At 45.3% G+C, this 25134-nt stretch overlaps 2 protein-coding genes across 5 annotated transcripts in view; one reads left to right on the top strand and one right to left on the bottom strand.

Annotated features, from left to right (window-relative positions):
* Positions 1 to 5090, bottom strand: part of PARN (poly(A)-specific ribonuclease) — a 49427-nt gene extending 44337 nt beyond the window's left edge. For 2 of the 4 annotated variants that reach the window (XM_008064863.2, XM_008064861.2), the window contains exons 1-5: positions 4938 to 5090; positions 4472 to 4549; positions 1548 to 1627; positions 723 to 790; positions 560 to 641 (exon numbers count right to left, since the gene is read on the bottom strand). In XM_008064863.2, coding sequence (XP_008063054.1) covers positions 560 to 641; positions 723 to 790; positions 1548 to 1627; positions 4472 to 4549; positions 4938 to 4956 — 327 coding nt within the window. In that variant the 5' untranslated portion in view covers positions 4957 to 5090. The remainder of the gene's footprint in view (positions 1 to 559; positions 642 to 722; positions 791 to 1547; positions 1628 to 4471; positions 4550 to 4937) is intronic. The other 2 variants (XM_021715940.1, XM_021715941.1) reach the window with 2 other exon arrangements.
* Positions 5091 to 8130: 3040 nt separating this feature from the next.
* The window catches only part of BFAR (bifunctional apoptosis regulator), a 41185-nt gene continuing 24181 nt past the window's right edge, over positions 8131 to 25134 (top strand). Inside the window, exons 1-2 of the mRNA XM_008064859.2 lie at positions 8131 to 8194; positions 23118 to 23452. Coding sequence (XP_008063050.1) covers positions 23190 to 23452 — 263 coding nt within the window. The 5' untranslated portion in view covers positions 8131 to 8194; positions 23118 to 23189. The remainder of the gene's footprint in view (positions 8195 to 23117; positions 23453 to 25134) is intronic.

Raw genomic sequence — 25134 nt, 5'->3', positions numbered from 1 at the left:
GCCCGGACTCGGTGGCTCAGCCTATAATCCCGGCGCTTTGGGAGGCTGAGGTGAGTGGATTGCTGAGCCCGCGGGTTCGAGACCCGCCTGGGCAGGCAAGACCTCATCTCTACAATAATTCAAAAAAATTAGCTGGGCGTGGTAGCGCGCGCCTGTAGTTCCAGCTACTTGGAAGGCTGAGGCGGAAGGATCGCCAGAGCCTAGCAGGTCGAGGCTGAGGTGGCCAGAAGCGGCCACTGCACTCCAGTCTGGGCGACAGTGAGACTCCAACTCAAAAAAAAAAAAAAATTAGCTGGGCATGATGGTGCACCTATAGTTCCAGGTACTTGGAAGGCTGAGGAGTAAGGATCTCTTGAGTCACTGCACTCCAGCCTGGGTAACAGAGTGAGACTCTAACTCAAAAAAAAAAAAGAAAGTAGTATAACATTAAAACTGAAGGTGAGAGGTGAAATGATTTGCGGCAAAGCTCAAAGTTAGTATTAGAACCAAAATCTGATTCCACATTTCCACACTGCTTCATCAGCAATGCTAGAAGACAAAATTCAATTATGCTACTTACCTGACAGACAAATTTGACATCTGGTGAGGATCTATTGAAGGGTTTTGGGAAAACATAGAAGTTAAATGACTTCGTTATATACCTAGGAAAATAAGATAAAAAGAGATTTAGGGAGTTACATTATGCCACAAAAGAATTCCCAAGGTTTGTTAAGATAACCTACTTTGAATCTGTGTCATCATACTTAAAAGTGCAAAGGCCAAACTGAAACAGCAAAAAGTCCATGGAATGCTGGAAAAGAGAAACAAAACATATGTCACAATGCTGCTGCAGGTTTGCCATGAGCAACAGTATTCTCAAACAGGTAGGCTTTCTGAATTATTCAACTAAGCTTTGGCAAAATACTTCTGATTAGAGCACATTACACATATTATTAATCAGAAGCATTATTAATTTATGTACATTTGTTACCTTTTCCAGTTAAACAACTGTCCATTATCCAGAACATATTAGGCCTATTTTCAAATGATTCAAAGAATTATATCTTATTTCCTATAAATCAAATTAACACTGAAAATACTAAGCCTTCCTCAAAATGTTTTCCAGCAAACGATTATTTTTGCTGTTTAAAATATCACTTAAAGGCCGGGCATTGTGGCTCAAGCCTATAATCCTAGCACTTTAGGAGGCCAAGCCAAGGGGTTCGAGACCATCCTGGACTACGTGGCAAGACCTTGTCTCTACAACCAATCAAAAATTAGCCGAGCATGGTACCATGTACCTGCAATCCCAGCTACTTGGACGGCTGAGGCAGAAGGATCACCTGAACCCAGCAGGTCCAGGCTGCAGTGGCTGTGAGTGTGCCACTGCACTCCAGCCTGGGCAAAAATGTGAGACTCCAACTCAAAAATAAAATAAAATATCACTTCATAGCTGGGTTTGAGAAGAAGTGCTGTACTCAGAAAACTGTAATGCACAATTTTAATCATGATATTTCTCTACAATTTAACAAACATGAGAAAAAAGATTTTCTAGCATATCCACTTGCCTTTTTAAGCTTCTGATACCTTTCTTCTGGAGTGTCAAAACCATTCGTTAAAGCAGTGACTGAGGGTCCATCACTAATTCCTAGATTTTAAGAAATAAAAAAGCTTTTAACCTATTAATAAATGCTAATGTAAAAATGCCAGTCAACTATTTAATGCTTCTATAATTTCATATCACAAATTAATTGAAATTGCTTGCTAACTCACTTTTTCCAAATTATGATTAATTTTACTGGCCACCAAGTTAAGCCCTCTAATAATGAACTTAGAGATGTGAATGTTTCAACTTGAGAATAGGCAGTTCCTGTGTCTAAAATTCAAAACAATAATTATTTAAGAAAACAACCTCCAGTCGGGCACAGTGGCTCACATCTATAATCCCAGCACTTTGGGAGGCTGAGATGACAGGACTGACTGAGCCCACAAGTTCGAGACCAGCCTGGGCAAATTAGCAAGACCTCATCTCTACAATAAATCAAAAAAAATTAGCCAGGCATGGTGGCACATGCCTGTAATTCCAGCTGCTTGGAAGGCTAAGGCAGGAGGATCACCTGAGCCCAGCGGATTGAGGCTGCAGTGGCCGTGAGCGTGTCACCGCACTCTAGACTGGGTGACAGAGCGAGACTTCAACTCAAAAAAGAAAACAACCTCCACACTTGAAGTTTTGTTGCTTTATAAAGAATCAGTGCAAAAAAAAAAAAAAAGAAAGAAAGAAAAGAATTAATGCATAATCAGACATCAATGAATCCTTAAGTATATTATTGCTAAAGAACCAATCTTGGTCAAGAGTTAGCATAACATCTATACAACAAATGTATTTTCTTTTTTTTTTTTTTTTTAAGTTGGAGTCTCACTCCATTGCCCAGGCTGGAGTGCAGTGGCATGCTCACAGCCACCCCAGCACCGACCTGCTGGGTTCGGCAATCGTTCCACCTCAGCCTTCGAAGTAGCCAGAACTACAGGCGCGTGCTACCACACCTGGCTAATTTTTTATTTATTGTAGAGACGAGGTCTCACCAAGTTGCCCAGGCTGATCTCAAATCCACGGGTTCAGGCAATCCACTCACCTAGGCCTCCCAAAGTGCTGGGATTACAGACTGAGTCACCGAGCCTGGCCAACAAATGTATTTTCAAGGTCAAGAGAAAATTATTTTTGGTGAAAACTCTTAGCTTCCTAAGGAATTGATTCCAACTGGAAACTACATGCTTAAAGCTAAGCATCATATTTACCCCTGCATGACTTCCTTTAGAAAGAGCTAGAGTTTTGTAAATATGTAACATCGGGTGGCCAAATTGGATTCTATACCTAAGGGGGAGAACCAATCATATTGATATCAACAATTTAAAAATTACTACTTTATTTTTTTATTTTTATTTATTTATTTTTTTTGAGTTGGAGTCTGCACTCCCAGACTGGAGTGCAGTGGCCGCTCCCGGTCACCGCAGCCTCCACCTGCTGGGCACCGGCGATCCTTCCACCTCAGCCTTCCAAGTAGCTGGAACTATAGGCGCGTGCTACCACGCCGGGTTAATTTTTTGATTTATTGTAGAGATAAGGTCTCGCCAAGTTTCCCAGGCAGGTCTCGAACCCACGGGCTCGGGCAATCCACTCACCTCAGCCTCCAGCCTCCAAATTAGTCCTTTAACCCGGCATGATGGCGCTGCCTGTAGTTCCAGCTACTTGGAAGGCTAAGGCAGAAGGATCACCTGAGCCCAGTAGGTCGAGGTTGCGATGGCGGGCAGCATGCAACTGCCCTCCAGCTAGGGTGACAGAGTGAGACTCCAGCTCAAAAAAAATTAAAAAATTAAAAATAAAATAAAAGTTAGTCTTTGATCTCCTAAAAAAAAAAAAGAAAGAAATGAAAAAAATCCTGTAATTGGGCTGGGTGTGGTGGCTCACATCTATAATCCCAGCACTTTGGAGGTCGAGGTGACAGGACTGCCTGAGCCCAGAGGTTCGAGACCAGCCTGGGCAGTTTGGCAAGACCTTGTCTCTACAATAAATCAAAAAATTAGCCAGGTGTGGTGGTACATGCCTGTAGTTTGGCTACTTGAAAGGCTAAAGTGGAAGGATGGCTGGAGCCCAGCAGGTCAACGTTGGGGTGGCTGTGAGCGTGCCACTGCACTCCAGCCCTGAGACAGAGTGAGACTCCTACTCAAAAAAAAAAAAAAAAAATCCTGCAATTACAAGTGTTGATAAAGTCAGGCTCGGGGCTCACCTGTATCCCTGCCTTTGAGCTGAGTGAGGTGCCGACCCGTGATTACACACACACCTGCCTAAGTAAGCACTGAACACTTTCACTAATGCACATAGGAATATCCTCATTTACCTGCAAAAGCCTGACCAGAATCAGTCACAAAAGGACATATTGTATGATTCCATTTATATGACTTATGTGACTTACGTTTCTAGAGTAATCACATTCATAAAGACAAATGGTGGGAAGGGAGTAACAGTTCAATATATAAGTTTCAGTTTGGGAAGATGAAAAAGTTCTAGAGATAAGTAGTGACGGTTGCATCACGTGAATGTACTTAATGCCAGTGAACTGTAAGATCACTTAAAAATGATTAAAATGGTAAATTCAATGTTATACATATTTTACCCCAAAGAAAAACAAAAACAAGGCCTGACCCTAATCCTCAAACTTTCTACCATGTATATGTCAAACTGTTTTAAGCAGCACCCAAACCATAACCTCTATCCGCAATCCTGAGTCCAAACAATCACAAATCCACGGCATCTCTTCATCTCTTCTAGCCTTTTGAAAGGTTGAAGGGGAAACGTTGAGACTTAGGCAACCCACTCGGGGCTACAAACAGCGAGGAGTCGCCAACAGGCACAAGAAATCAGGGGCTGAGAGACTGAAGGATTCTTGGCTACGCAGTGCAAAGGGCCAGCCCTGAGTTTGCAAGGAAGGGATACCTGAAAACTCCCCATCGATGGCGAAGAAGTCCGCCTCCTCTATGGCCTGGTACACTTTGTGAAGATTACTCTTAAAATCTGCGGAGAAACCGAGAAGAGGCTCAGAATCCTGAATTCCTACCCACGGACTCCTAAGGGGAAAGGGAAGGAGAGCCGGAAGGGGACAAGCCTCGAAGGTGTGCAGCGGCTGGAGGGGGATAAGACCCGAGAGGTGCAAGGGCCAGAGGGGTCCACGCCCCGAGGGGTGTACAAGCCGGCAAAGGGCAAGGTCGCGAGCGGCGCCCGAGTCGGAGGGTGCACGGTAAGCAGCGGGACAAGGCCCCGAGAAGCGCACGGGCTTAAAGGAGGCAAAGCCCCGGGGGGCTGCCTTACACCCAGGCCCAGCAAAACAGGCCGGCCATGGCCTGGGCCTAGCGACCCGGGGGTTGGGTGTGGGGACGCGGGGAGATGCACGGCGGACACGCACTGCTTCTGATTATCTCCATGCTGCAGCGTGGCCGGAGCCCCGGCCCCGCCCGAGCCCGCCTCAGCCGTCCTACTCGCAAAGTTCCGCGGCGACCGCGGAGGTAGCAGCAGCGGAGACAGCGGCGGCGACTTCCGGAAACAGCGCGCGCCCGCTGCACTTGCGTCAGTGTCTGCGTCAGCGGCGGGGGCGGGGCCAAGGCTTGCCTCCTCGTCGTCCAGGAACCCGAGAGGAGCAAGGTTATGTAAATCCCCAAGGCGTGTATGCGGGTATTTACTTTAGATAAAGAAATATACATGCCCCCACATCCAGTTGATCAGGAAACATTTCCTGGATTCCTGTTATGTGCTAAACACTGATAGGGGTGCGAATATAGTGATGAACATAAAAACATGGTCCCTGCCCCCATTGTTCCTTAAACTTGGGGTAAGGGGAAATTCAGGCAGGAATCAAACTTGCGATTTGGAAACGCTTGACAATCGCTGTAAAGAAAAAGAGCATTAGCCGGGCATGGTGGCATGCGTCTGTAGTTCCAGCTACTTGGAAGGCTGAGGCGGACGGATCGCCTAAGCCCAACAGGTCGGAGGCGGCGGTGGCAGTGAGCGTGCCCCTGCGCTCCAGCGTAGGCAACAGAGTGAGACTCCAACTCAAAAAAAGAAAAGAGAAAGAGTAGGATGCTGTAATAGAGAATAATGGGGAGTGTTACTCAGGTGATCAGGGAAGTAAAGCCGAGACCATTTTCTTATTACTCCTATTTTTAATAGATACAAGGGGTCTCACTATGTTGCCCAAGCTGGTCTTGAACTCTTGGCCTAAAGCAATCCTCCTGCCTCAGCCTCCCAAAGTGCTGGAATTGCAAGTGTGAATCGCTGCACTGGGCCTAACCTGTGGGACTTTTACTGCACTAGCCACTAGAAATACTATAAAGAGTGCAACTTAAGCTCTCTTGCCCTAATGGAGTTGTAAATCGTTTTGGGGTTGCTGTTGATTACCAAAGCCTGGCATTGGGCTGACACGTACTAGGTGCTCAATAAACATGGGTTGAATGAATGAATTCACCTTGATCTTTCACAAAAGCAGACTATAAAGTTGGTTAGAAGACCTGTTTTCAAAGAGTAGCTAAACCATTTGTTATTAGCTCTGGGATGTATTCGACCTTCCTAAACCTCAATTTCCTGAGACTGTGGTGATATCAGTGGTAGTAAGGTACATGAATTATGAAGTACTGTATAAATATTTGATGTGGGCTCATTGTGGTGCCTCATGCCTGTAATCCCAAAACTTTCCTAAATTGAGGACCACTTGAGCCCAGAAATTCAAGACCAGCCTGGGAAACATACTCTAGAGGCTGAGGGAGGAGAATTTCTTGAGGCCAGGAGTTCAAAGTTACAGTGAGCTATATATAATAGTGCTACTACATTCTAGTCTGGGCAACAGAGCCAGACTCTATCCCCCAAAAAAGTGTGTAATGGGAATGGAGTTTCAGTTTGGTAAGATGAAAATGTCCTGAAGATGGATAGTAGTGATAGCTGCACAATGTTTAAGTACTTAAAGTCACCAAACTGCATACTTTAAAATGGTTAAAATAAGCCACGGTAACTCACACCTGTAATCCCAGCACTTTGGGAGGCAGAGGTGAGAGGATTGCCTGAGCTCACAGGTTCGAGAACAGCCTGCGCGACATGGTTAGACTTCATCTCCACAATAAACAAAAATATTAGCCAGGCATGGTGGTGCACACCTGTAGTTCCAGAAGGAACTGTAGTGAGGCAGAAAGATCTTCTGAGCCCAGCAGGTTGAGGCTGTGGTGGCTGTGAGTGTGCTACTGCACTCCAGCCTGGGCAACAGAGTGAGACTCCAACTCAAAAAAAAAAGTTAAAATAGTAAATTGTACTTTATGTATCTTCTACCACAAATTTTAAAAATTATTATACCTACTGCCACATTATCCTCCAATAAATGAATTTATTCACTCAGTACACAATCAGGGAGCTTAGTTGTTTTTTTTTAACTACCGATATTTTACATCTTTGTTAATTTGATAGGTAGAAAAGCAAATGCCAGGCCAGATGCAGGAGCTCATGCCTGTAATCCCAACAGTTTGGGAGACCTAGGCAGGAGCATCGCTTGAGGCCAGGAGTTTGAGACCAGCCTGGGTAATATAGTCAGACTCCACCTCCACCAAGAAAATTTTATTAGCTGGGCATGATAGCACCTGCCTGAAATAATAGGTACTTGGGAGTCTGTGGCGGAAGAATCACTTAAGCATAGGACGTATACTGCCACTGTACACCAGCCTGAGTGACAGAGCAAGATCCTGTCCTAGAATGACAGAAGGAAGGGAGAGAGGGAGGAAGGGGAAGGAGGGAGAGAGGGAGAGAGGGAAAGAAGAATGAAGAAAGACAAAAATAAATTTCTCAAACTAGCACTTTAGCCATCTCTGGGACTGCAATTTATGTTTTTGTTTGTTTTTTAGTTGAAGTCTTGCTCTGTCACCCAGGCTAAAGTGCAGTAGCATGCTCACGGCCACAGCAGCCTACACCTGCTGAGCTCAGACGACCTTCTACCTCAGCCTTCCAAGTAACTAGAACTACAGGCACACGCCACCACCCCAGTTAATTTTTTTATTTATATTAACGACGGCTCACCAAGTTGCCCAGGCTGGTCTCGAACCCTTGGACTCAGGCAATCCTCTCGCCTCCGCCTCCCAAAGTGTTGGGATTACAGGCGTGAGCCAACGCGCCCGGCAGATCTGCAATTTAAAATAGATCATCAGAACGAGTTCTCAACAGATCAAGACGCTGGGGGGTGGGGAGCGGCGGGGGAGAGAAATTGATGATAAGTCATTGCAATTCCGACTCTCAACATCGCAAATATAACTGTGGCTATGGTTCTATAATTTTCTGCATAAAATGTAAGGGCAAAAAGTCCTGTGGGGAACCCAGTGCGATCTTTTAATTCTAGGCAGACCTATAGCCTCCGGGTACAGAAACAAGTTGACAAATACTCTGGGTCTGTCAATGAAGAGGAAGGGGCGGGATCTGCGGTGGTACGCATGCGCTCACTTCCTTGCCCTGGGAGTGGCCGCTCTAGGCGGCGGGGAGGTCACGGGGTTGAGGAGATTGGCAAACGAGTGCAGCCTCTACTCTATGGTAGCGGGCCGGGGGCACTCTCCTCTTCAGTCCGTCTTAAGTTACTTCCGCTTCTGCAGGGTCTGGGCGGGGGACGATGGCCGGCTTAGCCCCGGGAAGAGTGGAATGGTAAGCCATGGCATGGCTGGGATGATAAGGGGGCGGCTGGAATTCGATTTCGGGGCGTGGTGTAGAAAACGAAGTGGGAATTTCCTCGGCCGAGCCGCCCCGGGTGGGTCCGAGAAGGCGCGTGGTTTTTTCCTCACCCAGGCCCGGGTCCTGGGCAACCTCATTCCTGCCCGCGGGGTGAAGACCTCAACTTTGTTCTCGAGAGCTCCACGTCGGTACCGCCTGTCGCTGGGCCCTGCCTGCGTTCTGTCGGAGGTCGAGATCAGAGCCATTCGTTCCAGGGTCTCCCTAGGGAGAGAATGAGGAGGCGTCTCTTCCGTACACCTTGGTGGGGAATCACTGGGGTTCTAGTAGCGCCGACCTCAACTTGCAGCGGCCCAGCCAGAATTGATGGGGCTCCTGATAGTCGCCAGGCTGAGCTTACGGTGTAATTGGCGAGGTGCGTTCTTGGCCCAAGGGAGAGTGATTGTTCCCCGCTTTTCATTTGGGAAAGTGAAACCCCAAAGTCACACTGAGACCGGGCTAGCATCCAGCTCTTCTGATTCTAAGCCTCACGGCCCAGAAGTCTGAACTTGTGCAAAAGGGAGTTCTCTTTTATTAAAAAGAGGGGGACCAACGGGAGTCAGGTTGTGTCTAACTGGGGATCTTTGGCGGGCAGGAGGCTGTCCCCTAAGTTTGGTGAAGAGAAAGTCAGCCCAGATGCTATCCTGCTCTCAGATGTCGCCGTTGGGTCCTCCCCGCCGAAACCCATTGGTCGGTCCTTTGTGGGTGGTCTTGACGTCACGCATCGAAAAGCCAATAGGAAGGCGCTTTGCTCTCTACCACAGCACACCCGGAGGCTGCACGGATTGCACGTGCTAATGGGATGGTTTTGGTATTTTTGTCACTGCTGTTTTGTAAACAACCAACCGACTTGCTCTGCGTTTCCCAAAGTAGCTCCATAAACTTGACGGAAAAACTACTTCTTTAGGGAAGGGTTTTTTTTTTGAGGGGGGGAGTGGCTCAAGCTTTCGGCAGTAAATACTGCTATTGATAATTCCTTTTTTTTTTTTTTTTGAGTCGGAGTCTCACTCTCTCCCCCAGACTGGAGTGCAATGTCAAGCTCATGGCCACCACAGCCTCAACCTGCTGGGCTCAGGCGATCCTTCTGCCTCAGCCTTTCTTTTTTTTTTTCAGTTGGAGTCTCAATCTGTCGCCCAGACTGGAGTGCAGTGGCCGCTGCCAGCCACCGCAGCCTCGACCTGGCTGGCCCCAGGCGATCCTTCTGCCTCAGCCTTCCAAGTAGCTGGAACTACAGGCGCGCGCTACCACGCCCGGCTCATTTTTTATTTATTGTAGAGATGAGGTCTTGCGAACTTGCCCAGGCGGGTCTCAAACCCGCAGGCTCAGGCAATCCACTCACCTCAACCTCCCAAAGGTGCGGGATTACAGGCCGAGCCACCGAGCCGGCTGCCTCAGCCTTTCAAGTAGCTGGAACTTCAGGCGCGCACCACCACGCCCAGCTAATTTTTTCATTTTCTGCAGAGACAAGGTCTTGCCAAATTGCCCAGGCCGGTCTCGAATGCTGGGCACAGGCAGTCCTCTCACCTTAGCCTCCCAAAGTGCTGGGATTACAGGCATGAGTCACCACGCCTGGCTGGTAATTCTAATAATGCCAACCATGTAGCAAATTTTGTTTGATTATGGACAGAGTTTGTCATCTAAACCTCCCGACAGCCCTTCAAAGTAGATACTATCCTAGACTGATCAGTGGGAAATATGAGGCTCAGGGACAATAAATGGTGAACAAGTTTGGAACCTAGATCAGTCTCCTAAAACCATACTGTTTCAACCCTACCAGCCTCTCCAGGGGAATTATAGTGCAGGAGATAAGAAAGCATACACAAATAAAAGTTCCATTAATACACAGAGGCAGGAAAGATTAATTTGGGTGTAGGAGGAGTTGGCCATTAAAAACTAAAGTGACAGCTGATTTGGGTCTTGTCAGTTGGATACTTAACCCAGAGATGTTGTGAAGTTGTGTTACAGATAGAGGGAACAATGCGAGTATATGGGGAAATGGCCAACAAGCAGGATTTTTTTTTTTTTAAGTCGGAGCCTCACTCTGTCACCTAGGCTGGAGTGCAGTGGCACACTCACAGCCACTGCAGCCTCGAGCTGCTGGGCTCAGGCGATCTTCTCCCTCAGCCTTCCAAGTAGCTGGAACTACTGGCGAGCGCTCCCACGCCCGGCTTATTTTTTGATTTATTGTAGAGATGAGGTCTCACCAAGTTGTCCAGGCTGGTCTCAAACCCCTGGGCTCCGACAGTCCTCTCACCTCAGCCTCCCAAAATGCTGGGATTACAGGCTTGACCCACTGCGCCCAGCCAAAAGTGTACATTTTAAGAAAGGAAAAAACTATTAAAATTGTAATACTCGCTGGGTGCATGCCACTGCACTCCAGCCAGGGTGACAGAGTGAGTCTCCAACTCAAAACAAAATAAAATGTATACTTTTTTTGGTGCCCTCTGTATTAATTCATTTAATCCTCTCAACAACCTAATCAGGCAGGTACAATTAACATCCTTATTTTATAAATGAGGCACAGGAGGCACAAAAAGATTAAGCGACTCTCCTAAGGTCATGCAGCTAATAATTGGTGGACTTAGGATTTCAACTCATTCGTTCTGCTCCAGAGATTATGCTCTAAGTTAAAAAGTGATGAAGATTGCTTGTAGGCCATAAAGAATCAATGACTAACTTATGACTGTGGGTTTTATTTTCTTCTAGCAGGGTCTGAACAAAGGAGGGACTTGGCCACAGTTTTGCTGTGGAATGATGATTCAGGTAGTGGAGAGAGGAGGGACTGGTGAGAAAAGAATTGGAAGTATTAAACTGTTTTATTCACACCATACCCATACCTTGTCTAGAGCTATACTTAGGCATATAAATGTTTACTTGTACATATTTGTATTTATTTGGAAACTAAAGATTCCCAGACTTCTGCTGTCTCCTGAAGGGCTTCTTTAAAATGTGCATTCCTGGTTCGAGACCAACCTGGGCAACTTGGTGAGAACTCATCTCTACAATAAATCAAAAAAATTAGCAAGGCGTGGTGGCCCATGCATGTAGTTCCAGCTACTTGGAATGCTGAGGCAGAAGGATCGCCTGAGCCCAGTAGGTCGAGGCTGCAGTGGCCATGAGCGTGCCACTGTACTCCAGCCTGGGTGACAGAGTAAGACTCTAACTCAAAATAAATAAATAATAAATAAAATAAAATGTACATTCCTAGGTGCAGTGGCTCACTGCAGGAGGATCACTTGAGGCCAGGGGTTTGAGACCAACCTGGGCGACATAGGGAGATCCTAGTCTCTAAAATAAAGTAGTGTTTAATTAGCCGGGCATGATGGTATGTGCCTATAGTCCCAATTACTCAGTAGGCTGAGGTGGAAGGATCACTTGAGCCAAGGAGTTCGAGGATGCAGTGAGCTATGATCGTACCACTGGACTCCAGCCTGGGTAAGAGTGAGACCCCAAATCTAAGACAAACATGTACATTCCTGGGCCTCTCCCAGACATCCTGGTTCCAGTTCACCAAACTTCCTAGGTGAATCTGATGGAGGTGTTAAAAACTACCATACTATGATTGTCAAACATTTTGTATTTGATTTTCATCTTTGCCAGCCACCCTAGGATGTGATAATAGAGTTCAGTGGCTCGGTTCCTGACCTCAAGTAGCTCAGGATTTGGTTGGAGAGACAAAGACATGACTGAAATAGCAGTGTGTACAAAGTGTGAGAGTGAGCTGAATCTGGAAAGGATACACTAGTTTATAACATGTGAGTCATACAGAATGTTTGAGAACCAATAGTTAAGCTATGGGTTACTCAGTAACCACCAATAGTATTTAGTAGCTATCTGAGTTGTTGAACAGCCACAGGGTGTAGTACAGGACAAGTCCTTGAATATGTGCCACATCACAAAAACGAAAGAGGACAGGCTCCAGAGAGAGCCAGGACATCCTTCCCAGGCTGCCCTCATCTTGCCCAGCACCACTCAGGGCAATAAATCATGGACTTCAAAGTTCAGGCAGCCAGTGAGCATCCAAAGGAGCTAGCTTCCTTTGCCCTACTGATTTCTGACCCTGTCCAGAAAGAAAAATCTACCTGGAGTTGGAAAAACTGATTTTATGCAGTAGCAAGCAACTGGACAACTTCCCTTATATTATTGGGAGAGTCAATTGTTGCCACAGGCAGAAAGCACACATAATATTCTGTTCTTATTATTATTTCTTTTTTTTTTTTTTTTTTGAGTTGGAGTCTCACTCTGTCACCCAGACTGGAGTGCAGTAGCCGCTTCTGGTCACCGCAGCCTCGACCTGCTGGGCTCCAGCGATCCTTCCGCCTCAGCCTTCCGAGTAGCTGGAACTACAGGCGCACGCTACCACACCCAGTTAATTTTTTGATTTATTGTAGAGATGAGGTCTCGCCAAGTTGCCCAGGGACGTCTCGAACCCGCAGGTTCAGGCAATCCACTCACCTCGGCCTCCCAAAGTGCTGGGATTACAGGCTGAGCCACCGAGCCCGGCCCTTATTGCCATTTCTAACCCTTGCCTTGCTTACATTTGGCACACTTATTTTTATTTTATAGTCACTATAAATGGGCAGCCACTCTTTGGACATTCAATAGTGTCTGTAGTGTTCAGCCAAGTTTGCAGTGGTGTCCCCAGGAGTGCACACACATTTCTATTGTGAATGTTTCTGCATGGAACAGCATACTCTAACAGATGCCAGCTGGAGATCATGTTCCAAAATGCAGTGTTGTCAAATTCTAGTTTGTTTCTCTTAGCTGTGTGGTAGCAACTCTATGATGTGGCCTGGAAGAGAAACAAGTAAATCAGTCCTTTGAACTAATAATACTTATAGATTACTTTATTGGGTTAATGAAGTATTGTGAGGACATGGTTTAAGTCAGATCATAATTTAAAACCTGGCTTTGCCCTTTACTAACTAGGCCTCCATTGTCCCATCTATAAAATGGAAATGATGTAGTTCTGGCTACTTGGAAAGCTGAGGCAGAAGTATCGCCGGAGCCCAGCAGGTCAATGCTGGGGTGTCTGTGAGAATGCCACTGCACTCCATCTAGGGCAACAGAGTGAATGAGACTCTAACTAAAAATTTTTTAAAAAGTGATAGTAATATTTATCCGATATGATTGTTGTGTCTTTTATATTATAAGAGCTCAGTAAATACTAGCAATTTTCATTATTTTCTTTTGTTAAGTAATATACCATGAGAGGAAGTAGCCCAGAGAAGCCAAAATCTTTTTATTCTTTTTTTTTTTTGAGTTGGAGTCTCACTCTGTCACCCAGACTGGAGTCAGTGGCCACTCCCGGCCACCGCAACCTCGACCTGCTGGGCTCCTGCGATCCTTCCGCCTCAGCCTACCAAGTAACTGGAACTACAGGCATGCGCTACCACGTCCGGCTGATTTTTGATTTATTGTAGAGATGAGGTCTCGCCAAGTTGCCCAGGCGGGTCTCAAACCTGCAGGCTCAGGCAGTACCACTCACCTCAGCCTCCCAAAGGTGCGGGATTACAGGCTGAGCCACTGAGCCCGGCTATTTTTTTATTCTTGTATAATTACATCCTTGCTAAGAAATAATTGAGGTTATTTTTCAGACTGGAAACCCAGTAAATTAGTCTTTAAAAATGATAACTCCTAAAACGTTAGAAATATACGACAGTCACAGTAAATGTATGTTGAGCCAGGCGTGGTGGCTCATGCCTATAGTCCCAGCACTTTGGGAGGTAAAGCCAAGAGGATTGCCTGAGCCAGAGGTTTGAGACAAGCATGGGCATCTTGACAAGATCTCATCTCTACAATAAATTTTTAAAAATAGGCAGACATGGTGGTGCACACCTGTAGTTCCAGCTGCTTACAAGACTGAGGTGGACGAGTTGTCTGAGCCCAGCAGGTTGAGACTGTGGTAGCTGTGATCATTTCACTGTACTCCAGCCTGGTAACTGAGTGAGACCCTGACTCAAAAATAAATAAATACATAGTAGATAGATAGATAAGTAAATAAATGAATGTATGTTGAATGAAGCAGTAGAACCTTAGTCATATGCTGCTGAACCAAGCAGTTAAAGATTAGTGTCTAAAGAATTAACAGTCATTATATCATGAGGTCTTTATAAGCAAAGGTGTAAAAATCCTTAACTTATACTCAGAATCAGTGCATTCCTCTTTGATAAACTCAGTAAAAAAAATTATCATATTAACTGACTTTCCTAAATGTTAGTTGTGTGACCAAAGAAGCAAACAAGTGACAGCAGTGCTACTGCCTCCTAGAGAGTAGCCCTCTGTATTGATCCATAGATGAGCACACACCAAGTTGGACAAACAACTTCCCTTCCAAGGGAAGAATAGCTAAGTTCTTTAGTTACATCACATCATTGGGAGACTATGTGTGTTCCCAACCCTTCTCTTTCTTTCACTCATTTATCAGATAACTGTCTTTCTTTTTTTTGAGTTGGAGTCCCTCTCTGTCCCCAAGCTGGAGTGCAGTGACATGCTCACGGCCACTACAGCCTCAGTCTGCTAGGCTCAGGCAATCCTTCCACCTCAGCCTTCCTAGTAGCTGGAACTACAGGCACGTGCCACCACACCAGCCAAATTTTTTTGGTTTATTGTAGAGATGAGGTCTCACTAAGTGGCCCAGGCTGGCCTCAAACCTGTGGGCTCAGACAATCCTCTCGCCTCGGTCTCCCAAAGTGTTGGGATTCCAGACGTGAGCCACTGTGCCCAGCCAGATAAGTATCCTATATCAGTTATGTCTTTGGGAAAACATAGAAAAGGTCATGTTGATTAGATATCTTAGAATTGCCCAGATCATCAAAGGTTATGATAGTTGTTTTCTATCAGTTGTGCCAACTATGATGCTTAACAACCTGACAACAGATGAAAAAGAGGAAAGCTCTCAGTTGACAGAACTCTATGTGCTGAGCAGCTTTAGGCCAGTTAGCCTAGAGGTATCCAGACACCCATCCATAGACAGGAGGCATCATGTTTTGGAAATGCAGGGCCAAGCAAGTGACAGAAGTCAGGAAGGCAGGTGGGAGGGGACAGGAGCTAATGGAACCTGGCATGCCATGATGAAGGGGCAGCTGCCGCAGAGTTCCTCGGCTCTAGCTGATTCTTGTCACAAAATAAGGTTGGCTGATCTTCTGATTTTTTTTTTTCCAAAAGAGGCCACAACACCAAAGACAAACAGAAAAAGAAAGAAAAAAAGCCAGGCATCTGGATTTTTTATGTAAAATCATATTTTTTTAAAATGCTGGCACTAAATTCAATTTTAAATAGAAAAGGGAGAAAAAAAACATCATGTGAAAGAAAGACTGCCTGCAGCCCAGTTGTTGCCACAATGGAGCAGTGGTGTGACCATTCCTGGACATGGAGGGTGAATGCTCCTGCCATTGATGCTGCTTCCTTGTAACCAGCTCAGGAGGCAGAAGGGTGCAGCACACTAGCACCCCTACATCCCAGTGGATACACAATCCTTCCCAACCTCCAGGTCTTAGTCCCCTCTGAGACCCTGGTAAAACTATAGACTTTCCAGGAAACTACACATGCCGTGCACAAACACAAATTTGGCACGAACTCAGACCCCCTGGGCACCTCTCCAGACTTCAGTTGAAGACCCAACTTTTTTTTTTTAGTCGTAGTCTCTGCCTACCAGGCTGGAGTACAGTGGCACGCGCACAGCCACCACAGCCTCAGCCTTCCAAGTAGCTGGAACTACAGACAGCGCTACCACGCCTGGCTTATCTTTTAATTTATTGTAGAGATGAGGTCTCATCATGTTGCCCAGGCTGGTCTCGAACCCCTGGGCTCCGGCAATCCTCTTGCCTCGGCCTCCCAAAGTGCTGAGAATACAGGCTTGAACCACTGTGCCTGGCAGAAGACCCAACTTTTTATTCAGAAACCCCAACCCTTCCTTCAGAATGGTTTGGCCCCTGTGGGAGCTCCTGAGATTTTGCTGTGCTCTTCAATTCTGTGGTGTTCCCTCTCTTGTTTTAAACTTGTTTCTGTTTGCTGTTTTGCAGACTTTCCCAAGCTTAGGCACTCTTTCCATTACTTTTGAACTAGGTAGTTATCACTTCTCAACTTTTTGGCTAAGATCCAGTGAACAAGGTAATTAGCTCTTGTAATTTCATGAACAGAAGTATATCCATGTGAATAGAACATGGTGGTGGGGATGGAATAGTTCTCCTCCCCCTGCTCCTGCCCACATCCCTCCCCACTTTGTCTTTTATGCCTTTGAGATAAGGGGGACACAGGTGAAAAGGACAGTAAAGGATAATAGTCAAGAGACATTCTGACACCTGCTTACTCAGGAAGGAACTCCGAAGGAGCCAGCGAGCTGGCCACGTTTCCAGAAAACAGCTGTACACATCATCAGAGGCTTGGAACGTTGTCTCAAAGAGCCCTTTAATCATGGCAGGAGGGTGTGTTTGCCCAGGTCAGAACACTACAGCTTGTTCCTTCAGTGCTGAGCTAGATTTTATCGCGTAAGAGGCACTTCCTCCTCTGAAAGTACTGCTTTCTTTCATTAGTACAAATAACCCAGATACATACAGACAAGTAACAAACAATGGGCTGAATGAATTTAAGGGTGTGTACTCTTTCTTTGTTAACTTTCACTCTTTGAATTTCAGGTAAAACGAAACTAGCGAAACTCCTGAGAAGACATGCAGTTTCTAATTTGTTACAGGCAGACACAAAATAGAGTTAATGGACACCTCAGCTTTGCAAAATGACTTTTGGCAACCCCTTTGGGTTACCTTCCACTATGGGAGTTTTTCTGTCCTCTCAATAAATCCTGCTTTCTCAAAAAAGGGAAGAAAAAAAAAATAGGCCCAGCACAGTGGCTCACTTCTATAATGCTAGCACTTTGGGAGGCCAAGGTGAGAGAATTGCCTGAGCTCACAGGTTTGGACTCAGCCCAGGGAACTTGGCAAGACCTCATCTCTACAATAAATAAAAAAATTAGCTGGGCATTATAGCATGCCTGTAGATCCAGCTACTTGGAAGGCTAAGGTGAAAGGATCACCTGAGCCCAGCAGGTCGAGGCTGCGGTGGCCGTAAGCAGCGTGCCACTGCATTCCAGCCTGGGCTACAGAGTGAAACTCTGATTTAAAAAAAAAAAAGACGTTTAGCCGGGCTTGGTGGCTCAGCTTGTAATCCCACGCCTTTGGGAGGCTGAGGTGAGTGGATTACCTGAGCCCGCGGGTTCCAGACCCGCCTGGACAGCAAGACCTCGTCTCTACAATAAATTAAAAAACCAGCCGGGCATGGTAGCGCATGCCTGTAATTCCAGCTACTTGGAAGGCTGAGTCGGAAGGATCGCCGGAGCCCAGCAGGTCGAGGCTGCGGTGGCCAGGAGCAGCCACTGCACTCCAGTCTGGGTGACAGAGTGAGACTCCAACTCAAAAAAAAAAAAAAAAAAAAAAAAAGATAGGGGGTGCTAAGGGCTTGGAACAAGAAAAGGTACCCTATATGATATGTGGCCTGTTATAACAGTATTTCTGAAATATTTTTTCAAAAATATATATATACACACATATACAATATAAACAATTCCACAGAGCACATTGGTAGAAAATATATTTTCAGCCAGGCTCCGTGGCTCAGCCTGTAATCCTGCACCTTTGGGAGACTGAGGTGAGTGGATTGCCTGAGCCCCGGGGGTTCGAGACCCGCCCGGGCAACTTGGCGAGACCTCATCTCTACAATAAATCAAAAATCAGCCGGGCGTACTAGCGCATGCCTGTAATTCCTGCTACTTGGAAGACTGAGGCGGAAGGATCGCAGGAGCCTGGCAGGTCGAGGCTGCGGTGGTTGGGAGCGGCCACTGCACTCCAGTCTGGGCAACCGAGTGAGACTCCAACTCAAAAAAAAAAAAAAAAAAAAAAGACTTTTAATGTCAGTATATGATTTGTTTTCTCTCATAAGAAATAAACTTGCAGATCTGGTAGGTGATGAACTACTGGTTTTTTCCAGTTTTTAAAAGGATAATTTTTGCGGGGGCTCACACCTATAATCCCAGCACTTTGAGACTGAGGTGAGAGAATTGCCTGAGCCCACGGGTTCGAGACCAGCCTGGGCAACTTGGCAAGACTTCATCTCTACAATAATAAAAAAAATCAGCTGGCTGTGGTGGCACATGCCTGTGGTTCCAGCTACTTGGAAGGCTGAGGTGAAAGGATCACCTGAGCCCAGCTGGTCAAAGCTGCAGTAACTGTAAGCATGCTACTACACTCCAGCCTGAATAATAGAGTGAGACTCCAACCCAAAAAATAAATAAATAAATAAAATAAAAGGCCAATTTGGAATAGATTGATTTCAGTTTACGTTACTTATAATTTCTCTGGAAATAATTCTGAAGTCTATACTTATAGCCTCATTCTTTTTTTTTTTTTTGAGTTGGAGTCTCAACTCTGTCGCCCAGACTGGAGTGCAGTGGCCACTCCCGGCCACCACAGCCTCGACCTGCTGGGGCTCCGGTGATCCTTCAGCCTCAGCCTTCCAAGTAGCTGGAACTACAGGCGTGGGCTACCATGCCCGGCTAATTTTTTGATTTATTGTAGAGATGAGGTCTCATCAAGTTGCCCAGGTGGGTCTTGAGCCCGCGGGCTCAGGCAGTTCACTCACCTCAGCCTCCCAAGGCGCGGGATTACAGGCTGAGCCACCGAGCCCGGCCTAGCCTCATTCTTATCCCAATTGCAATTGTATATCTCTAGCTGTTCACTAGATATTTGTTTGGAAGGCTTATCATTACCTCAAACTCAGCGTTTTTAAAAATTCAACTTAACCCCAGGCATGGTGGCTCACACCTAAAATCCCAGAACTTTGGGAGGCCAAGGTGAGAGGATTGCCTAAACCCACGGGTCCGAGATCAGCCTGGGTAACTTGTGGTGAGACCCCATCTCTACAATTAAAAAATTAGCCAGACATGGTGGCGTGTGCCTGTAGTTCCAGCTTCTTGGAAGGCTGAGGTGGAAGGATCACCTGAGCCCTGCAGGTGGAGGCTGCGGTGGCCGGGAGTGTGCCACAGCCCTCCAACCTGGGTGACAGAGTGAGACTCCAACTAAAAAAAAATTCAACTTTCATCCTTTCTAACATCGGTACTATTTGTTTACAGTCACCCAATTTCTACCAGAGGTACAATTTTCTTCCCTGTTCTAAAACCTAGGCAGCATCTTTGATCATTCTTTCTCTCTAATCACCAAAGCCCACAAATTATTTTATTTTTTAATTTAATTTAATTTAACTTTTTGAGTTGAAGTCTCACTCTGTCACCCAGGCTGGAGTACAGTGGCATGCTCATAGCCACCACAGCTTCCACCTGTGGGCTCAGGTGATCCTTCCATTACAGCCTTCCAAGTAGTTGAAACCACAGGCACGTGCCACTACACCTGGCTCATTTTTTTTATTTATTGTAGAGACGATGTCTCACCAAGTTGCCCGGGCTGATCTCGAATCCCTGGACTCAAGCAATTCTCTCACCTCAGCCTCCCAAAATGCTGGGATTACAGACTTGAGCCACCACTCCTGACCTAAATTATGTTATTAACATCTTTCAGATAGCTTTGTCCTTTTCTTTGCATGTTCGTTTTTGCCTCCTTAGTCTCAGAAGTGATGATACCATTTCTAACTTTTCCCTAGTTGTTGTCCTTACTTCCAGCCTGTCCCTTCTTCGTGAGAGTTATCATCCCAAAGCACAGCTCTGCTTATCTCCTTGTCTCTGAAACCTTCATGTAATCCCATCTGCCTTCTCCTGCCACTCATCAGTGTGGCCTGCAATACCCTGTATCAGACCTGTATCTCCAGCTGTGTCACTCACTCCCTGCTTGGTGAAAATGCTGGGACCGTGTCCAGATTCGGCTGAACCCTTTCACTGTGCCTTTTCTCTGACACAGAACCCAGATGTGATCATGTGCTCAGTACTCAATTAGTAAGAGATGCTCAACAAATACTAATCATCTGATTATCATTTCCTAGGATAATACTCTCTTCCTGTTAGTTGTTTCATCAATAGTAATTGAATAAAGAAACTACTTTATCAAAATAATTCTTTTTTCCAAAAACCTGTATAAGATCTTCTGCTTACTTAGCAATTTGAAGAGGCTGCCCAACAGAAAGCACTTAGAAAAATTTTAATTGTTTCTAAGCAGATAAATGAGAAAATCTGATGAATTATCAGAAATAATCTGGAATTTCTTGAGAGTTTTGTTGTTGTTGTTGTTTTTGTTGTTTTTTGTTTGTTTTATTCGGAGTCTCACTCTGTCACCCAGACTGGAGCAGTGGCATGCTTACAGCCACTGTAGCCTCAACCTGCTGGGCTCAGGCAATCCTTCCACCACAGTCTTCCAAGTAGCTGGAACCATGAGCATGTGCCATCAGGCCTGGCTAATTTTTTTATTTATTATAGAGATGAGGTCTTGCCAAGTTGCCCAGAATGGTCTTGAAACCTTGGACTCAGTCTTCTCACCTCCACCTCCCAAAGTGCTGGGAATACAGGCATGAGCCACTGCGCCCAGTCATTTCATTGCATTTTAAAAATCAGGTAAATCACTACCATTTATGATATATTTCCCATACACCAGGCTGTGTATTAGGCACTTGTATTCTCTTATTTAATGCTGCAAACCTCCCGATGAGTCAAGGACTGTGACTCTCCCTGTTTGTACATGAGGAGGCTATGACTCACTGCAGAGGTGGGCTAAGAACCCAGCAGCCCAGCCTGGGACCATGTTCACTGCTGTGCCTCTGAACCATGGAGCATGAGCCCTCTCTGAGTGGGAAACTCTTACCATAACACTCGAAATAGTATGAATAATCATTTATTTAACTCTTGTTTACACCATACACCATCCTAGCCACTTGAAGATTTATGTCCTGTTCATCCCCATTTCACAGTTGAGGAAATGACTCAGAGCTCCAGCAATTGCCTGGTCACAGAGCTAGTAAATTGGGGAACTGAGATTCTTTTTTTTGTTTTTGTTTTTGAATCAGAGTCTCACTCTGTCACCCAGCCTAGATTGCAGTGACATGCCCTACCATGCCCGGCTAATTTTTTTATTTATTGTGGAGATGAGGTCTCGCCAGGTTGCCCAGACTAGTCTCAGACTCTGGACTCAGGCCATCCTCTCACCTTTGCCTCCCAAAGTGTTAGGATTACAGGCGTGAGCCACCACGCCCAGCATGGAGCTGAGATTCTAACTCCAAGGTCTCTGTCACAGTGCCTCTCAATTAGAAAAAAAAATCTAAGCCCCAGGTGAGCATGTGAAGGGAAGTGTCCTTTGCCATTTGCATAATAGTGACATTAGTATGTTTCTGTGGTGCCAGACTGGTAGATCCAGAGAGCATGATATGTGTACTTGGGTTGATTGGTGAGGAAAGAGTGTATTGAGCCATGGGCGAGTTGGCCTGGCACAAAGGACCAGAGAACAAGACTTCACTCACTTCTTGGAACTGCTCCCATTGTAGCCTCTAAAATCAAATGTTTACCTACTGGGAAAGCAGATTTGTGTGGCAATAATATGTTACTTATGTGAAATCCATCTGTTATTGCCAACCCCAGACATTTTACTGGGCCAGAAAGCTGGTTTATTTAAATCATACACCTGGCAAGTTCTTTAGAAATGTAATCGAGGCCTGGTGTGGTGGCTTACGCCTATAATCCCAGTTCTTTGGGAGGCTGAGGCAAGAAGATTGCCTGACTCAGGGGTTTGAGACCAACCTGAGCAACATGGTAAGACCTCATCTCTACAATAAATCAAGAAATTAGCCAGGAGTGGTGGTAGTGCATGCCTGTAGTTTCAGCTACTTAGAAGGCTGAGATGGAAGGATCGCCTGAGCCAGCAGGTTGAGGCTGCGGTGGCCTTGAGCATGCCACTGCACTTCAGCCTGGGCAACAGAGTGAGACTCCAACTCAAAAGAAATGTAGTTGAAAACACTAAGACCAAGCTGGGTGTAGTGGTTCACGCCTATAATCCCCACCCTTGAGAGGCTGAGATGAAAGGATTGCCTGAGCCCACAGGTTCGAGACCAGCCTGGGCAATTTAGCGTGACATCATCTCTACAAAAAATCAAAAAAGTAGCTGGGTGTGGTAGCACGTGCCTGTAGTTCCATCTACTTGGAAGCCCGAGGTGGAAGAATCACCTGAGCCCAGCAGGTCGAGGCTGCGGTGGCCTTGAGCGTGCCACTGCACTCTAGCCTGGGCGACAGAGTAAGACTCTGACTCAGAAAAACAACAGAAAAGAAAACACTAACCAGAGAAATTTCATTTTCAAAGGAAGTTCATGAAAGAGAAGGATTCATAATTCTCTACCCCCGTGCCCAAGTCTGTTAAACTTTCCAATATACCATTTTGCTTTAATTTTGAAAAGTATAACAAATAGGCAGAAGGAAATTCAATGACAGTTATTTGGTTTATGGAATATGAATTTTTATACCTGAAATTTGTCATATTAAAGAACTAGAGTGCTACTAGAATGGTAATACTGCCAGGTTTGGTGGCTCATGCCTGTAATCCCAGCATTTTGGGAGGTAGAGGCAAGAGGATTGCCTGAGCCCAAGTGTTCAAGACCAGCATGAACAACTTGGCAAGACATTATCTCTACAATAAATAAATTTTTTTAAAAAATTAGCCCAGTGTGGTAGTGTGCGCCTGTGGTTCCAGTTACTTGGAAGGCTGAGGTGGAATGATTCCAGTTACTTGGAAGGCTGAGATGGAATGATTGCCCAGCAGGTTGAGGCTATGGTGCCTGGGGGACAGAGTGAGACTCCGATTTAAAAAAAAGAATGGCAATATTATTAACTCTATTCTCTTCAAACAACTACTATTTCTCCTATTTTTATTGCTTTTTTTTCTAGATTAATGATGCTTTGCAGCTATTTTCCGAGTCTTGAAATTTTCTATCTCCGTGGAACCCAAAATTCGCTAGGATGGAGGAGCCTCAGAAAAATAATCTGAACACGACAGACCTTGAGAAAGATGACCCTCTCAAAAGCACTGCCCCTCAGATTTCTGTTAGTGAATTTTCTTGTCACTGCTGCTATGACATCCTGGTTAACCCCACCACCTTGAACTGTGGGCACAGCTTCTGCCGGCACTGCCTCGCTTTATGGTGGGTGTCTTCAAAGAAAACAGAGTGTCCGGAATGCAGAGAAAAATGGGAAGGTTTCCCCAAAGTCAATATTCTCCTCAGGTAATGCTCAGCCCTTGTCGGGAGCTCAGCCAGCTATTGCAATGTGCTTTCTCTGAATGGGAGCAGCAGTGTTTGCAAAGGCCCTAGAATAGGAGCCCACCTCCTTGGTTGTCATTCTGGATTTGCTGGAATATGAGCCTAAAGACCTGAAATCAGACTTTCTCTTAGTAACCATGACTAATTTGTTCATTATTTATTACAAATGACAGAAAGAAAGAAATTCATCATACCACTTCTTCTCATCTCATGTCATATAAAGGCTGAGCATGGTGGCACACACTTTTAATCCCAGTGCTTTGGGAGGCCAAGGTGGGAGGAATGCTTGAGGCCAGGAGTTCAAAACCAGCCTGGGCAGTACAAAATAAAAATGGAAAAATCCTATGTTATACAACACTTTTTTTTCTTAAATCAATTTGTATTTACTTAGAACACCCTAGGTCTAATAGAGAAAATGATATAACTACAATTCTAAGTAACTAGTCTAATGCTATCATAATCTTTAAATCAACTCTGTTCCAGTTATCACATTAATAGTGTTTCTCATATACAGCATCACATAGCTAAAGCTACCTGTCAGATAACTGCTTCTTTTCTGCTTTCTTGCAATCATAATGTACCTGTGAGATCTTTTTAAAATTAATTTTGTATTATTATCATTATTATTGAGATGAGGTTTTGCTATGTTGTCCAGGCTGGTCTCAAACTACTAGGCTCAAGGCAGCCCTCCTGCCTTGGCTTCCCAGCATACTGGGATTACAGACATGAGCCACTACACCCAGCCATCTGTGTGATCTTTGAGGCTTAAATCTTCTCCTCTTCTGTTGCCTTAGCAATTTGTTGTACCCTTCTTCATATCAACAGAGGCTTAGGAGTTCCATGAAACCATGAATCCAGCATTTTCCTTTTTTTTTTTTTTTTTTTTGAGTTGGAGTCTCACTCTGTCGCCCAGACTGGAGTGCAGTGGCCGCTCCTGGCCACCGCAGCCTCGGCCTGGGCTCCAGCGATCCTTCCGCCTCAGCCTTCCGAGTAGCCGGAATTACAGGCGCGCGCTACCACACCCGGCTGGCATTTTCTTTTTTATAGGAGATATATTTACACTTCTCTGTTACCTGCCAGCCTTGCTTTACCTGAAGGTTAATCTTAAATTGAAGGCGGCTTCTCTATGTAAAATTGAAAATGAAGAGCCCTACAGTATAACCTGATGGTTGCTCTTTCTCTTACTACTGAATTTTGCTTTTTTCCATTTTTATAAACTAATTTTAATGTATATTATTTACATTCTTTTTTTTTTAATTGGAATATATAGTTTATTTAGAAAGTAAATTGGAGAGAGTAGAGAGGTAGGGGAGGGAACCAAAGCTTAGGAAAACATGATCTGGCCATAGCTCAAAGAACACACGTCCAGTCCATAACGTAGTAGAGCAATGGAATACATTCTTTTTTAAATATTGGAAAATTACTCAAAAAGCTAAAAGACCCCTTTAAACCTCTCCCCATCTGAGAATACTTCCTTCCCCCCAGAGTAATTTCAGTTATAACTTAGTTGTGATTCCTTTCAGACTTTAAAAAATACTTTGTTTTGGGGTTTTTTTTTTGTTTTTGTTTTATTTTATTTTATTTACTTTTATTTTTGAGTTGGAATCTCACTCTGTCGCCCAGACTGGAGTGCAGTGGCCGCTCCC

Source organism: Carlito syrichta, unplaced genomic scaffold (genome assembly GCF_000164805.1).
Source record: "Carlito syrichta isolate Samal-C Ts95f unplaced genomic scaffold, Tarsius_syrichta-2.0.1 Scaffold308086, whole genome shotgun sequence".
In the NCBI taxonomy this organism is placed as follows: Eukaryota; Metazoa; Chordata; class Mammalia; order Primates; family Tarsiidae; genus Carlito; species Carlito syrichta.
This window is presented reverse-complemented; position numbering and strand designations above follow the sequence as displayed.